Raw genomic sequence first — 15541 nt, 5'->3', positions numbered from 1 at the left:
CAAAAACATGCTCCTACACAAGGAAAGCAGTTTTACATCATCTCCAAGAGGGTGGAAGCACACATACAGAACTAAAAATGGAATCAGCACAGCTGCACTGTCTTCCACACCTCATATCATGGAGTTATGAAAAGTTAAAAAAGGAGATGATAGGATCCTAGGGTATTTCAGAGGGAGGAAGAAGTTGTAAATATACAGGTTTAACAGACAAAAGTGAATAAACAGGGAACCTGTCCTCACACAAAGTCCTGTAGACCTCTCCCAGCTAGGATCGGAAGGACAAGAATGAGTCCAACACCATAAGAATACACCTCTGCATTTGTAATCTCGAACTTCAGAGAGTCTCAAAATGAGATGCTCTCCAAAGGAGCCTTCCCACAGATGGAAGGAAGGTTAAACTTGCAACATAAAAATCCAGATTTTAGCACTAGGCAGTATTTTCCCAGGAGATTATCAGCAGTTGTACTACCAAAGACTGCAGAGAGAGGCAAAGAAAACATTTGGACATGAGACACCTCTCCATGGTCTAGCTTTTGATCACTCCTCTTCAATTTCTGCCTGGGAAAATGAGATTTTGTCCACACCTCCTACTCCTGAAAGGCTTCTATAATCCACAGCAGCCTGACATCTGCCTTGTGGCAGACACGCTGTCATTTAATCAAGAAGAGAAAAGGTCCAAGTTTGATTTCTGGAATTCTCAAGTTGTTCTTCATTCAGGTAATTTCTGTTGGCATATTTAAGTATCAGGCAGATATGTTTTAATTACTGAAGTTTTTTCTTTTTCAAAAAAGGACTTAAACAGAAACATGACGTGCCCTTCATCTGATCCAACCCTGCACAACAGAGAATTACAGCTGCCATGAAGTCAGGCAGCATAGTGCTAAAGGTTAATTTATAAACGCAGTCATAAATTACTAGTTGTACAGCATGGCTGAGTTTCATTTCTGGAATATATCTTCCAATAATAAACCAAAATACGCTTCTCAAGCATCTGAAGCCAAGACCGTCATTGAGGCACGCACTTGTCTGTGTCTAGGGCTAACCAAACAATTAAGGATTTTGATATGGTGTATTCTAACAGAATGCAAATGAGAGAAGCCAAAGGAAACCTAATACCAACCTTAGCTCTGATTTTTTTTTTTTTTTTAAAGTCTCAGGATTTGAAGAGTCAGCTTGACAGCCTGAAAACTAGCTAACAGTTTGCTCACTGTTAAACACAGTGCTGAGAGGGAATCTGTTCTAAAACCAGCCAAGTGGTTCAAACTGCCTCTAAATATCACATCCCCACAGCATTTTCCAAGCAAGTCTAAGAATTTAGCAGCTGTGAAAGTAATACAGAAGGCTTCAACAGCTGAAATTAAGAGTTTAAATTCAGTACTGCTCACATCTTTCCCAAAAGGAGCACATCATATTGCTCCCAGTAACTCACAGGAACCACCCCCCAACTATAAAATAGGAAAGACGTCTGCTATCCTTCTCTGACACAGCAGTGCAGTTTATAAAGCTCTTAAATATGTTCTACTCTGAAGTCTCCAGTAAGACCATAGTGGCTATACTGGGTTAAAGAAGTTACCTTGCGTTCTTCCTCCACAGGCCAGTACCAAAACCCAAATGTGTCCTGATCAATGTCTTTTGCAAACTACCAAACTATGCAAAATACCTAAGGCTGATAAGGGATATAAGGTGCAAATGCCATAGCTAGAGACTGAATAAAACAAAGCAGTACTTACATGATTGCAGTCTGAAGAGATTTCATTATCTGGCTGAAAGGAGAAAAAAGGAGCATCAGTTCACTACTGATGTGATGCATTTAACATACAGAAGAGCATAAACTTATAGAAACTAACATACTGTCAACTCGTTTTCATTTAAGAAACAATTTCACATAAGCAATAGGAAATTTTAAAAGCTGCATAAAAGGAGTGATGATATCTAAGTACCAAAAAGATTGAAATAACAGGTACTTTAGACACAATGCTGTCGTAACTCTACAGAATATAAATGGCACAAGAGTAGCAGCATATATGTAGACACTGCAAAAACATAATGAATGCACTTGTGTTTGGCCCAATTGCCCAAACTGAGAAGGCAAAAAAGCACCTGTGGGAAAACAAAGATGTGGTAATAGAGTTTTAAAAAAAAATAAGTTTCATGCATACAACTGAAGGAGAAAGGTAGGACTCGCTTCCCTCCCCCAGACTGAAGTGTTCATATTGCCCATTTAAGCAGCAACATCTTTTCTTTCAGCTGTACATAAAGGGGCCTGTCCAAAGCAGTCCTCAGATTCACACCTTCAACCGTGAGAAACTGGTAACATCCAATATTCATACATAATTTCAAAATGTTCACTATATTCTGTATTTAATGGTAATGAAGGTATTGGTATGTCCTCATGACAATCCAACTGACAAGTCCTAATGCACAGCCTCCACCAGACACTAGTTAGCGTGTTCGAAACACCCGTGTTCCACAGGGAGCCCCTTTGGAAAGAACTCCAGCTGCAAACCGTCCTGTCCTCCTTCCAGCCTGAGTAGCTCTCACAATGGAGAACACCTTGAAAAAAGTTAATCATACAAATCCATATCTAATCTCCATACAGAACAGCACAAACGCAGGACAAAATCACCTGCCCATCATACCCACAGAAAAATCAACCTTGACTCACAAAGTCTCTGCTTCCACTGATATTTAAGATGCCAGACATGCTCTAAGAGCCACAGACACTCAAAACCACTCAAAGCTTAAACACATCATTGACACTAGCACATTAGACCTCAGATATTTGACATAAGAGAAGGAGCATTTCATCAGTTTTGGAAGTAAGCAGCCTACATCCCAAAGAGTTTTTTTTTTAGTGCAAGCATTTGCCTCTGCACGTGTTACGCCAACACTTCCACCATTGCCGCTTTGGAGAGCACAAACACAAGTTTATGGGGAAAAAGAGAGCATAGGAAACACTTCCAAGTCCTTAATTACAGCCATTATTAACTGAAGCACTTCTATTTTGTATAGCAGGAAGTGGCAGAAATTACCTCTCCACTTAGAACATATAAAACAAAACAGTACCTGAAGGATCACAGTAATTAATTGCAGTTTGGTCAGACTGCCACCACCTAAAACCGTATCTCCCGAAGTAATCATAAATTTGAAAATTAGGATATTTTTTTTAAAAGGCTAATAGTTGCCTGTTCATTATCCTCAGACTGCAGAACTGATCCTCACAACTGAAAACTAAGATGACATCCAAATTACACTATTTTAAAGCAGCCTCTAAGACCAACACTATTATGACTTACAATGTGGTTCTTCCTTAATTTTCTGCATCCATGCTAATCATTCAGCAACAGACAGAGGTTTTAGACTAAGCTAACTCCAAAAGCTGAGAGGCAAAATGTCTTCCACTGAAGTTGCTGTCTCAGTCTTTTAGTCAAGGATAGTTTCTTTATAAAAATATATAGGCTAGCACTGTAATTCTCCTCTAGAGGACAGGACTTACTAACACACATGCAAGCAGAAGAATTTGTAAGGGCCAGAGAGCACTCTCCCAAAACCCTTCTTGGTTGCTTCAGTTATTTTTGCAACCTCCAATGTAGTAACCTTTGCTTCACATCCACCAAAGATTAAAGCTCAGTTTTTCTGGAAATATGAGCCCAAGAAGATAACAGGCTGGTTCTCACTGACTTGGGAAGCTTAAACAAGATTTTCTTGAAATACACAACGTTAAAATACCACACATTGAAATACCAGCCTTCCCTGTGCTCTGCAAACCTCAGCTCTGAGAAATCAAGCCTTATTCTTCTGAAAAGAGTAATGGAAGTTAAATGGGACCTTAACTAAGCTTTAGTACTGCATACATTCACAGTTCAGTACTTAAATATGCAAAAGCATAAGATCTAGCCAATAAACCTTTAAATGCGGAACAAGATGACCACTTGCTAGCTAAAAGCTGTGATCCTTCTTCCCTCTTTCCATTGCAAGTGTAGGAGAGGTGGGTTCAGTGGCAATGCTGACCTTCTCCCGATTTAAGTGAAGCAAAAGGAAAAAAGTAATCCTTTTTATCTTGTGTCTGATAAACTGAAGGGCTGCGTTTGACAAAGGGAAAGAAAAATCTCCGTAGCACAACCCACATCATTTCTGCCTTTCTAAGGAGACAGCCTGTGGCCCTCTATCTACTACATCTACCCAAGAAACCTTACAAACGAGCAGTTTCAGAACAATATGCTTCTGTAGTAAGAGTCATGAAAAAAAGGTAAGTTTCAAATTACCACTAAGAAAAGTTAAGGAGCAAGAAAAGCTGCATTGTGTCATTCCCACATGGTGAGCTTGGGGAACGTGGATGCTCAGAAACCCCGGGGGCAGGAGGAAGGAGGAGAGCAGCCCAGACCAGCACTGCACACTAGTTGAGGCACTTTAGGAGAGGAAGCTGATGGCAGGGAGGACCTTCCACCGATTAGTGAGGGAGAAGGACTCCTCTTACATCTCCTAATTGAAGGATTAAAAACAGACTTCACAGAAAGTACATGTGCCTCTGGGCTTACAGAAGCTTTTGCTGTTTAGCAGCATCAGTGGGACTATATTGCCTCCCTTTGCAGTTCTCTAAAAAGCTCTCCAAACTCCTTCGCACACTAACACTCACATTCCAGAGTATGAACACCACTTCCTACCTCTCAGTAAAAGCAGAGTTTAGAACAAGTACCAGCTATAAGAAAACCTGAAGAGAAAAAAAAGCATTTCCTTCCATTCAGCCACATACAACAGACACAAATCATACTGCATTAGTATTGTGAACTTTGTTACAGAGAAATTCAAAGGTTTGTATGAAGTCATATCACCACCAGACTATGAGGTCATCAACACTGCTGTGTTTAAAAGTGCCTTTTCTCATCCACAAGATCTCAACTCACTGAAACAAGCCATGACAGCCATCCCTTTCTAAGTCACTCTGCTTCAGCAGCAGTATAAAACTAGGTCAAAACTGTACAGCAAACGAGCAACCCACCACCACTACCCAGGCTCAAGGAGGCACAAGGCGTTGGTGTTTTAGCTTCAGAAAGGGACCATCAACATGCTGGTTCCCAGCAATGCTTATCTAGCCATAGCTGTATCATGAACCAGTGTCATGCATCACCATCTAGTGAAGAGCACGCCACCTGGGGTGCAATTACTGCCACCCCCACAGCTTGAGTCAGAGCCCCTTTCGGCTGTGTATACAAAAGAGACTTGATTTGGTCTTATTTCATCACATCCTAAAAAAATAATTCACACCATTGGATTTTGAAAAGCAAGGTAAGAATCCTAATCAATAACTGTGGATGAAACTCAAGATCTTGGGAGAAGTCTCTGCAGGGACTATTGTCATCACCAGCAGCTACTTGACCTTCCTTTCCTTTGCTCCCTTGCAAATGTCACACAAATAGAAGAGTGTGAAGTCAACTACACAAGTGCCTTTATTCCCAGATTTTAAATCCTCCTTAGAGAAGAACAGGGGATGACAGCAGATATTTCCACTATTCTTTTACGGCAAGAGTAGCAGTGCACTTGCTGAAAAGGAAGGACCAGGCACACCTCAAATACTAACTATGGATAATCTTCAGCCATTGAAGTCAACAGACTTTGGACCTGCTCAAGCAAAAACCACCAAGAACCAGCATGGAGTAAACCAGCAAAATAAAATGGCAATTGGCTTGTGGATGGGAGGAACCCAGTAGATGTTCTCCCCCTAAATTCAGGAACAGATTGCAAAAAGACCATATGGTCAATTAGGAAAGGATGTTAATTAAAGCAGCTGCCTTCCCATGAAAGAGAGGGTAGGCAGAAGTCCAGCCAGACTGCAGGTGTTCCCCAGTTCATTGCACTGTCACACATACGATATAATACAGAGCACAGTGCATATGGACGTGCAGTACAGGCAGCTCATAGTTCCCAGCCGCAGTGTTGAAGTTTTCCACTCTGACCTAAACAAACACATTTCTCACTAATATCTGTAGAGAAGTAGTAGAGCAGGCCTGCTGTCCCAGGAGCTTCTAACAAGGAGGCTATCAACCTGACAAAGGGAAAATTTACTTCTTAGCTGCGTCCTTCCCACAGATAACAGCAATCCCTTTGCACCAAACATACCCAGCCAGGACAGCAAACTTGCAATAAAGCGATTGAATCCGCACGTAACAAGCTAGCTAGATTTATAACACCAGAAAACAGCACAGGCTAGATGCAAGGTAGAGATCAAGGAGAGATCTGGGGGAGCCACCCTCCTGCAAACCTGATCCCTTCCCAAGGCAACCACTAGAAGTGATTCTGCAGAAGAATCTGTGGAAACAAGAACAGATACAATAGACTAGGCAAGAATCAACACAGCTTTTATAAAATAAGAAAAACCACACATCACACAACCACCCATGCTTCAAACCTACTGAAACATCCTGGAGTTCTGTGCCAACAAGCATATGGCTACAGTAAACCGTTTTCACACATCCTGCAATCCTGAAAGAATCATGTGTGATAGAAAAGTTAAAACCAGTGATAATTTAAGTTCAAAACAGATGAGAAGACTTCCTAATGTAATTACACATTTAGTGAGCAATAAAAGTTAAACTCGTTAAGCTGAGCTTGAAATATTCTCTAGTGCCAGTGAACTGTTAGTACTAAAAACACCCAGTGTTGTCATATCAGCAAAAAAACTCTACACTTAATCATTCATGCTTTGAAAAAAGCCTGTTTGAAGCATGGTACTGTGCATATATCACGCACCAAAGTTATCAAGCTCCTAGCTTCCCTATACTTTGCTTAATTCACATAAATTATTTTTTCCCCACTTAAAAACAGAGCACCAAAGTCTGCAATGCTGCAAATCACTTGACCGAATAATTATTTCCACATAGGTTAGGCACTCCTAGTTTATGCAAAATTAATAATACAAGTTATACACAAACACCTAACAACCACCTCCAAAACATACACAGAACTTTGCATATGAAAGTCAAATTATCAGGACCAGCAGCAATTTCTTTAGCCACCCTGCACACACAAAGCACAAGTAGCAAATCACCCAAATAACAAATTCTGCAACTGTGTTTTTCACTGTTTTAACTGAATTCTAGATTCCACAAACTTTTCCACCTGTGCTGACATTTTATATCCTCTATAGGTATGACACCATTAAGACAAGTATGCTCATTCAGAAAAGATATCACAAAGCAAGATCATAAAACACCAGCACAACATGTTGTGTCCCCTTCTGGCCCGGCAGCCAGCACAAAAGGAGCCAAGAATGAAGTGGGCCTTGTCCACTCACACTTTGAGGATCCAATGTTTGGTATCTGCTTCAAACACCAAGATAGTTCAGCAAGTCTTACCCTTTCCTATGTAGCTTTGCTAAGAAGTCAGTAGAATTTTAGTTATTGTCATGTTTTGCTTCTTTCATATTTGCTTGACACAAAACAAAGTCTTTAGCAGGCTGCATGCCTTTCCTCCAGAGCAGAGATTCCTCCCTGTCCAAACACCATAGCAGTAAAATGACAGAAAACACTCAAGTTTTAATTCTGATGCATCGAAAGTGACCACAGAGCATGGTGCAATTAAAGGAAACACAGATTCCATTCACCTAAGCAGCCAAATACCTTTGCTGGTTATTTCTTACCGGCAGAACACTTACTCCTAGCTGGCTGTTCCTGTGCAAAGCTGCAAGCTGGGTGCTTGGAGCCTGCACAGCTGCTCCGTGCTGAAAGTGCCACAGTCTGTGTGAAACAGCCCACTTGCACAAGCTATTCTTGTCCCTGCTGCTTCAGTCTCCCTGCATGGGGGACTCTCAAGCCCCTAAGCCCACTTAGCAGGGACCTTTCTCATTTCAATGCTGATCCACACACATCAGAGCATGTTGGCACAATCAAAGCAAATTTGTCCCAGATGTTTCTGTTTGTTCTTCCCTTAGTCCCTTCTCTTCCTCCTCTTGGAGGCTTTCCAGCCAGTCCTGATGTGTTGTGGAGCAAGACAGACCCTGAAATTATGTGTTTGCCACAGAAGTTTGGCAGTGCTGCTACCAGATATAATGTTTCCCACAACACACCTCCACAGCAGAGCTCTGCTACTAAGCACAGCATCGACACCAAGCTGCAGATCCAGCCAGGACGTTTCAGGAAAAAAAAAAAAAAAAAAAGAGAAAAGAAAAAGAAAAAAGAAAAAAAAGAAAAATTTCCTCCTGGAAGGCTCTCTCACAACACTGGCAAAAACTTAAAAGACCAAAAGGCATGCAAGGACGCTGGTAGTGTCACAAGAGAGGAGGAAAGGAGGACTGTTAGAAAGAGCCAGGTGAAACCACAGCAGACTGCTTAACTGACCTGATATCCCACCGATCAAGGTGGCAGGGAGGCTGCCATCTTCCTCACCCCCTGCCACTGGGTCCAGCTCATGGCAGAGTCCAAAACTCAGCAAATCAACAGAAAAAGCTGATTGCTGGTTTAGAGTTTTCTGCCAGGCTAGTACCAACGAGCTCATGGACAAGTCCCAGCAGCACCAGTTAGATGACTGGGAAAGCACAGTGACATCTCCACCTGCAGCATCAGCCAGCCCATCCATCTATTTAAGCTACACTGAGACAACCTAACTCTCAAACTACCTTCCTGGACACCTTAACCCCAACCAGAAACATCCCAGAACAACTGAAGAGTATTCCAGTAGAGAGGCAAAATTGATAGCATGGGTTTCGGCAGTACTGCACAGCATCTGCTGGTGAATGCAGAGGAGAAATGAGTGAAGAAAGGAAAGGAGGCCCTGACAAATAATTCCAGCACAACAGCTAATGAAAAAGCTTTTATCAAAGACATTCATCATCTCTTAATAAGTCAAATTTCATCACTTATTCTCAATACAGAGACTTCACATCTTTTGACTGTACGTACTCTGTAGTACCCCAGGTTGAGCCTAACTTTACAGAAAGCTTCCAAAAAGCCATTAAGAGTTCACAAGCAAGATTCAGTTTTACACAAAATAAAAGGTTGCTGTGCATGGTGTGGTAGAGCCCCTGTCTCCTAAGAGGAGCATGTTGTCCTAACCATGCTTTGCTCCTCAGAGGATAATGTTTTGGATGCACATGGCCTGTAACTAGAGAAATCCTTTCTAAATTAGCTTTTTACAGAAGCTAAGAAAAAGTTCATACCAAAAGCTCTGCATCCCAGGGCAACTTGGGAGGAGTACAGAGATCTTGTTAGATCATACAGAGAGAAAATTAGAAAGGCGAAAGCTCAGCCAGAACTAAATCTGGCCACTATCGTAAGGGACAACAAAAAATGTTTTTACAAATATGTTAACAGTAAAAAGAATCCCAAGGAGAATATCTATCCTTTAATGGATACAGAAGGGAACGTAGCAACCAGTGATGAGGAAAAGGCCGAGGCACTTAATGCCTTCTTTGCCTCAGTCTTTAATAGTGAGTCCAGTCATCCTCAGGGTACTCCACCCCATGAGCTGGAAGGTAAGGATGAAGAGCAGAACATAGCCCCCTTAATCCAGGAGGAATTAGTTAGGGACCTGCTACGCCATCTGGACACTCACAAATCTATGGGACCTGATGGGATCCATCCAAGAGTACTGAGCGAACTGGCTGAGGTCCTTGCCAAGCCACTCTCTATCATCTATCAGTGTTCCTGGTCAGCAGGGGAGGTCCCAGAGGACTGGAGGCTTGCCAATGTGACTCCCATTTATAAGAAGGGTTGGAGGGAGGATCTGGGGAACTACAGGCCTGTCAGCCTGACCTCGGTACCGGGAAAGATTATGGAACGGTTTGTTTTGAAAGCACTCACATGGCAACTCCAGGATAAGAGGGGGATCAGGCCCAGTCAGCATGGGTTTACGAAAGGCAGGTCCTGCTTGACCAACCTGATCTCCTTCTATGACCAGGTGACCCGCCTAGTGGATGAGGGAAAGGCTGTCGATGTTATTTTCCTAGACTTCAGCAAGGCCTTTGACACTGTCTCTCATGGCATACTCCTTGAGAAGCTGGCGTCTCGTGGCCTGGATAAGTGCACTATTCACTGGGTGAAAAACTGGCTGGATGGCCGAGCCCAGAGGGTAGTGGTGAATAGGGTGAAATCCAGTTGGCGGCAGGTCACAAGTGGTGTTCCCCAGGGCTCGGTGTTGGGCCCTGTTCCGTTTAATATCTTTATTGATGATTTGGATGAGGGGATTGAGTGCACCCTCAGCAAGTTTGCAGACGACACCAAGTTGGGAGGCAGGGTCGATCTGCTTGAGGGTAGGGAGGCTCTACAGAGGGATCTGGACAGGCTGGATCAATGGGCTGAGGCCAATTGTATGAAGTTCAACAAGGCCAGGTGCCGGGTCCTGCACTTCGATCACGGCAACCCCATGCAGCGCTCCAGGCTTGGGGAAGAGTGGCTGGAAAGCTGCCTGGCAGAGAAAGACCTGGGCATGCTGGTTGACAGCTGGCTGAATATGAGCCAGCAGTGTGCCCAGGTGGCCAAGAAGGCCAATCGCATCCTAGCCTGTATCAGGAACAGTGTGGCCAGCAGGAACAGGGAGGTGGTTGTTCCCCTGTACTTGGCACTGGTGAGGCCGCACCTCGAGTACTGTGTTCAGTTTTGGGCCCCTCACTACAGGAAAGACATTGAGCTGCTTGAGCATGTCCAGAGAAGGGCAACCAAGTTGGTGAGGGGCCTTGAGCACAAGTCTTATGAGGAGCGGCTGAGGGATCTGGGGCTGTTCAGTCTAGAAAAGAGGAGGCTGAGGGGAGACCTTATCGCTCTCTACAACTACCTGAAAGGGGGTTGTAGTGAGGTGGGTGTTGGTCTCTTCTGTCAGGTGTCTGGAGATAGGACAAGAGGAAATGGCCTCAAGTTGAGGCAAGGGAGATTTAGGTTAGATATTAGGAAAAATTTTTTTATTGAGAGGGTTGTCAAACATTGGAATGGGCTGCCCAGGAGTTATTCAAACCTGGAGGTATTCAAAAAGCGAGTGGACAGGGTACTCCAGGGCATGGTTTAGGGGGCATGGTTAATGGTTGGACTCGATGATCTTGAAGGTCTTTTCCAACCGAAATGATTCTATGATTCTATACAAGCAGCACAGCACTCAAGTGCAGGTTTCAGAGCAAACACTGCTTACTCATGTCCCCACTACCACAACTTAATGAAGTGTTACACTGCAAAGCAAAGCAATCAAGCTCTGACATTCCCCACTTGCAGGCAGCTTCATTACACTACCATTGCTCATGTACTGGATAGTATCTCTAATCATTAGCAGGCTCCCCCACCAAGGGCTCTTGCTCCATTCAGCATAAACAGAGAACAATGCTCTCAACACTCAACCAGCCAATATTCATATTTGTCTTTGTTATTCAACATGTGGGCTCATGACTCCAATTTTCCACACTGAAAGCCATACAGTGCTCCCAAAGATCCTTCCCCAGGAGCATTTTCCTCCTGCTCTTTCAACAAGGCACACATGTCACATCAGGGTGCCTATCCTCACCAAGGCGCAATAAGCAACTCGTGCCCATCGTTCAGGGGCACGAGCAGCACTGCTTTAATCCTGATGATTTACATTCACACATTCCACCTCTGAAACAAAACAAGACGAGCATCCAAACAGGTGGGAAGCAGACTCAGCTATTTTTAACTCCTGCCAGCTATTCTATTTAGAGGCAATAAAAATCAAATACCTCAAAGAAGCTGCTTCAGCCTTAACCACAAACCACAAGAATAATAATTTTATTTTTAAGTCTTCCCTCCTTCCTTCAAGACAGTGGCAAGAGCCCTACTCTTCCCCCCAACCTGCCCCAATTTTTTAAGGATAGAGACAAAATAGACCTGGAGTTACCTCTATTACAGCTGTCAGTATTTCAGATCAAAGCAAGAGAGACACAATTACATTTAACATTAGTACTTCCAAAAAGTGCTGGATGTTACACATGGATAAACAGGCCTATAAAAGTTCTTGCACAACACCCAGCACTAGTCCCTTGCTGTTACAAGAAAAGGACTATTTTAGCTTTCAACGTGGGTTACATCCTCCTCAATTCCCACACGATATTCAGTATCTCTTTTGTTACCTCACAACGCCAAAAGGGGGGGAAGGATATACCAAGGGACCCCACATGCCAACTCTGCAGTGCTATTATCCTGCACGAGATTTCCTGAAAGCACGAAGTCTCCTGGACCTTGGCTGTCAGTCCAACTGCCTTCCTGAGAGATGAAGTGCAATGGGGAAGTCTCCCTCAAAAGCAAGAGCAGCCTTAGCACAGGCAGTGTTCAGCCACTTTTAACAGCTGGATTTGAAATAAAACACTGGAATTTTCTTCAGAAGATCCACGGGGCCCCAACACATCACTCACTTCTTCCCCGCAGTAAGACACAGGTGAAGAATGAGAGCCCTGAGCCAGGCAAGTCCCTGCTGTTAAAATAAACCATTTCAGTTCTTCTCACACTTCAGCATTAACCACAATCACCGACTTTATCATCCCCTGTACATGTCAATTTTATCACAGTACTATTCAAAACATGAAAAAAAAAAAATCTACGACAAATGCTCAACAACCATGCCCAGCCACCACCCTCTCCTTGGCTGCGTCCATCCTCTCTTTCTTCATTACAACACTCACAAGCTCACTGAAAAAGGTGTAGGTACTGCATAGCTGCTGGGAAAACCTGATGGTGACCTGAGGCTCCCAGATGCTAGGGTGACAGCAATTAAAACACTGTTAGGACACTTTCCAACGTAAGTTCATTATATCAAATGTAACATGGGAGCTGAGAAGAGCCATGCTACACACAAGCTCTTGACTTGACACCACTTACAAGGGCCAGAAGACTGGATTTTAAAATACTTTAAGAGATCAGCCTATGTCAGAAAAAAGCTGGACTTGCTATGTTATTCATTCCCCAATTCTCCCAAAGAAACTTCTGTGTCGAAAACTTTCTGGTTATTCAAAATAGCACATTGCGTTACACTAGAGAGGCAAAAGTCACAGAGAGGCTATTATAAATTCACTTAAGGAACAGCGCTGCCTTTGTACACAGTGGGAATATGTACAAATAAGCACAAAGTGTTAATGCATATTAAGGTCTACAGCACAGCCCACAACGGCAGCTTGCAAGCAGCATCACTCTGGGACAGAGAATTAGGACGCTGCCTCGGCAGGCCAGAGGACTTCTCCAGCCCTGTATGAGTTTCCCCCATGAAATCTGTTTTGCTGTATTCCTACCATCACCGGATGAACTCAGCAGGAAAAGTCTGTAGGCTATTTTTAGGGACTCCTACCAACAGCACCATGCCCTGCTTCCATTTCGACTCCCTCCCATACGGGAAGCACTGCCCGCAAGATGCATGTCCAAAATAATCCCTGCTCCCTATGCTACCCTGCGCTTCAGAAGGCAGTATTGACCTGTGCTTCCCAAAAAACAAGTAACAACAATCTACCACCAATTTTATGTCCTTTATAAAAAACAATTAGAAGGCACTCAACAATAAGTTTAACAAATTTTTAAGGTGGCCGGGTAGGGCATCCATCCTGTTACACTCACAACGAAACAGCTCTAGTTATCTGTTTTGCAGTTCTCCTCAGAAACATGAATTATGGTTAAATGCCATCTAGGTCGGCCAGAAAAACGCTGGTCAGGATAAACCAACAGAAGCCTTAGTCACGAAGAGGTACCCATCACCAGCCTCTCTGACCAAGAAACTGAACAAATTCAAGACAGCGCAAGGAGCCAGAAGTCGAGCCCTCTCTCCTCACACACTGTAGAACAGAAACAACAACCAAGTCCATCTGATGGATGGTACTGTCAAGCAACAAGACTGGGCAAGATGCACCAAATTCAAAATTCACATGGATGCTGATGAAATCACATCACAGGACTGCTGTGTGACAGCAGCCCTGTGGTAAGTGCTTCTGCTCTTGAACCATCGATACACAGCTCAGGAGCCTGCTAACACACTGCCACAGCAAACCTTTCCTTTCCTCCTCTGGGAACTCATCACTGACTTCTGACACACAAGCCTTCTCTCCACATGTGGGCAGAAAATAGGTTTTCAGTTACAACTGCATTCACTTCAATACCTTGAAGCTGAAGCAGTGAATAGGAACTGAAAAAAAAAAAAAGAGTTATTTTTTCTAATCATTAGAAAGAAAAAAAAAAAATCACTTATTCTTGTGTCTCAAAGGTCGTAACGACCCGGGAAGCTAGACTGATGTATTAACAATTTTTCCATGTAAAACAACTGTTCTGATCCAGTATTTGAGTACTTCAGTTCTACTTTGTGCTGGTTTTGGCTGTGATAATTTTCTCCACAGTAGCTACTATGGGGCTATGTTTTGGATGTGTGCTGAAAACAGTGTTGATAATGCAGAGATGTTTTCCTTACTGCTGAGCAGTGCTTACACAGAGTCCAGGCCTTTTTCACCAGTGAGGGGGCTGGGGGTGCACAAGAAGTTGGGAGGGGACACGGCTGGGACAGCTGACCCAAACTGACCAAAGGGATATTCTAGACCATATGATGTCATGCTCAGTATATAAAGCTGGGGAAAGAAGAAGGAAGGGGGGGACGTTTGGAGTTACGGCATTTGTGTTCCCAAGTAACCGTTACACATGATGGAGCCCTGCTTTCCTGGAGATGGCTGAACACCTGCCTGCCCATGGGAAGTGGTGAATGAATTCCTTGTTTGGCTTTCCTTACATGGACGGCTTTCGCTTTACCTATTAAACTGTCTTTATCTCAGCCCATGAGTTTTCTCACTTTTACCCTTCTGATTCTCTCCCCCATCCCACCACGGGGGGAGTGAGCAAGCAGCTGTGTGGGGCTTCGTTGCCGGCTGGGTCTAAACCACAACATACTTTAACAACACTCATCTTCTGCATTTTAATTAAGTTTCCATTTCTATTCAAAAGCAGCTTGATGCGTGGAAAAGTAATTCAGTAACTAATGTCTCACCATTTTTAAACATTATTAAAAAAAGATAGAAACATTAAGATGCAAGCATTTAAATAATTACAGATCATATCAATTTAGTCAGGAAACATACCAAGCTTAGCAATAAAAGCTAAAATTAGCTGCAAAATAATATCACCAGACTAGAAAGCTCTAGAAAAATTACTAGAGTGTTCAAGCAAGACTGAAATTATTCAAATCTAAGCTTCTTGCTTATTTAAATCAATCTGCCTGGGAGCCACACAAATTATTGTGGTAAATTGATTTCCCTAGCGTCTGGTTCTCCTTTTGTAAGGGCCACGACAAGAAAAAGGAAAAGACCAAGAAGACAAGATGAAATCAGCTGATTCACAACGTTGTTAGGCATTCTGCATTCAGACAGATTATACATCACAACATTAAACCAAGTTATAAATGTCTCGGCAAGTAAAGGCAGCTGGGCACAGTGACTTACACCGGAGCTGCTAGGTGCAGCGCTCAGTCACAGACCTCAGCAGCAGCAGCAAAATCCAAAATTCTTGGAGAATCATGCAATGCAGCATGGCTAACGCACTTCATTTTACTTTACTACCTCATCTCTGCTATACTTCAGCAACGCACACCTAGA

General features: G+C 43.2%; 1 protein-coding gene across 1 annotated transcript in view; it reads right to left on the bottom strand.

The window, feature by feature from the left end:
• Window positions 1-15541, bottom strand: part of GLG1 (golgi glycoprotein 1) — an 86586-nt gene that overhangs the window by 42753 nt on the left and 28292 nt on the right. The window contains exon 2 of the mRNA XM_052795983.1: window positions 1731-1763. Coding sequence (XP_052651943.1) covers window positions 1731-1763 — 33 coding nt within the window. The remainder of the gene's footprint in view (window positions 1-1730; window positions 1764-15541) is intronic.

This window comes from Harpia harpyja, chromosome 9, assembly GCF_026419915.1.
Source record: "Harpia harpyja isolate bHarHar1 chromosome 9, bHarHar1 primary haplotype, whole genome shotgun sequence".
NCBI classification, from domain to species: domain Eukaryota; kingdom Metazoa; phylum Chordata; class Aves; order Accipitriformes; family Accipitridae; genus Harpia; species Harpia harpyja.
This window is presented reverse-complemented; position numbering and strand designations above follow the sequence as displayed.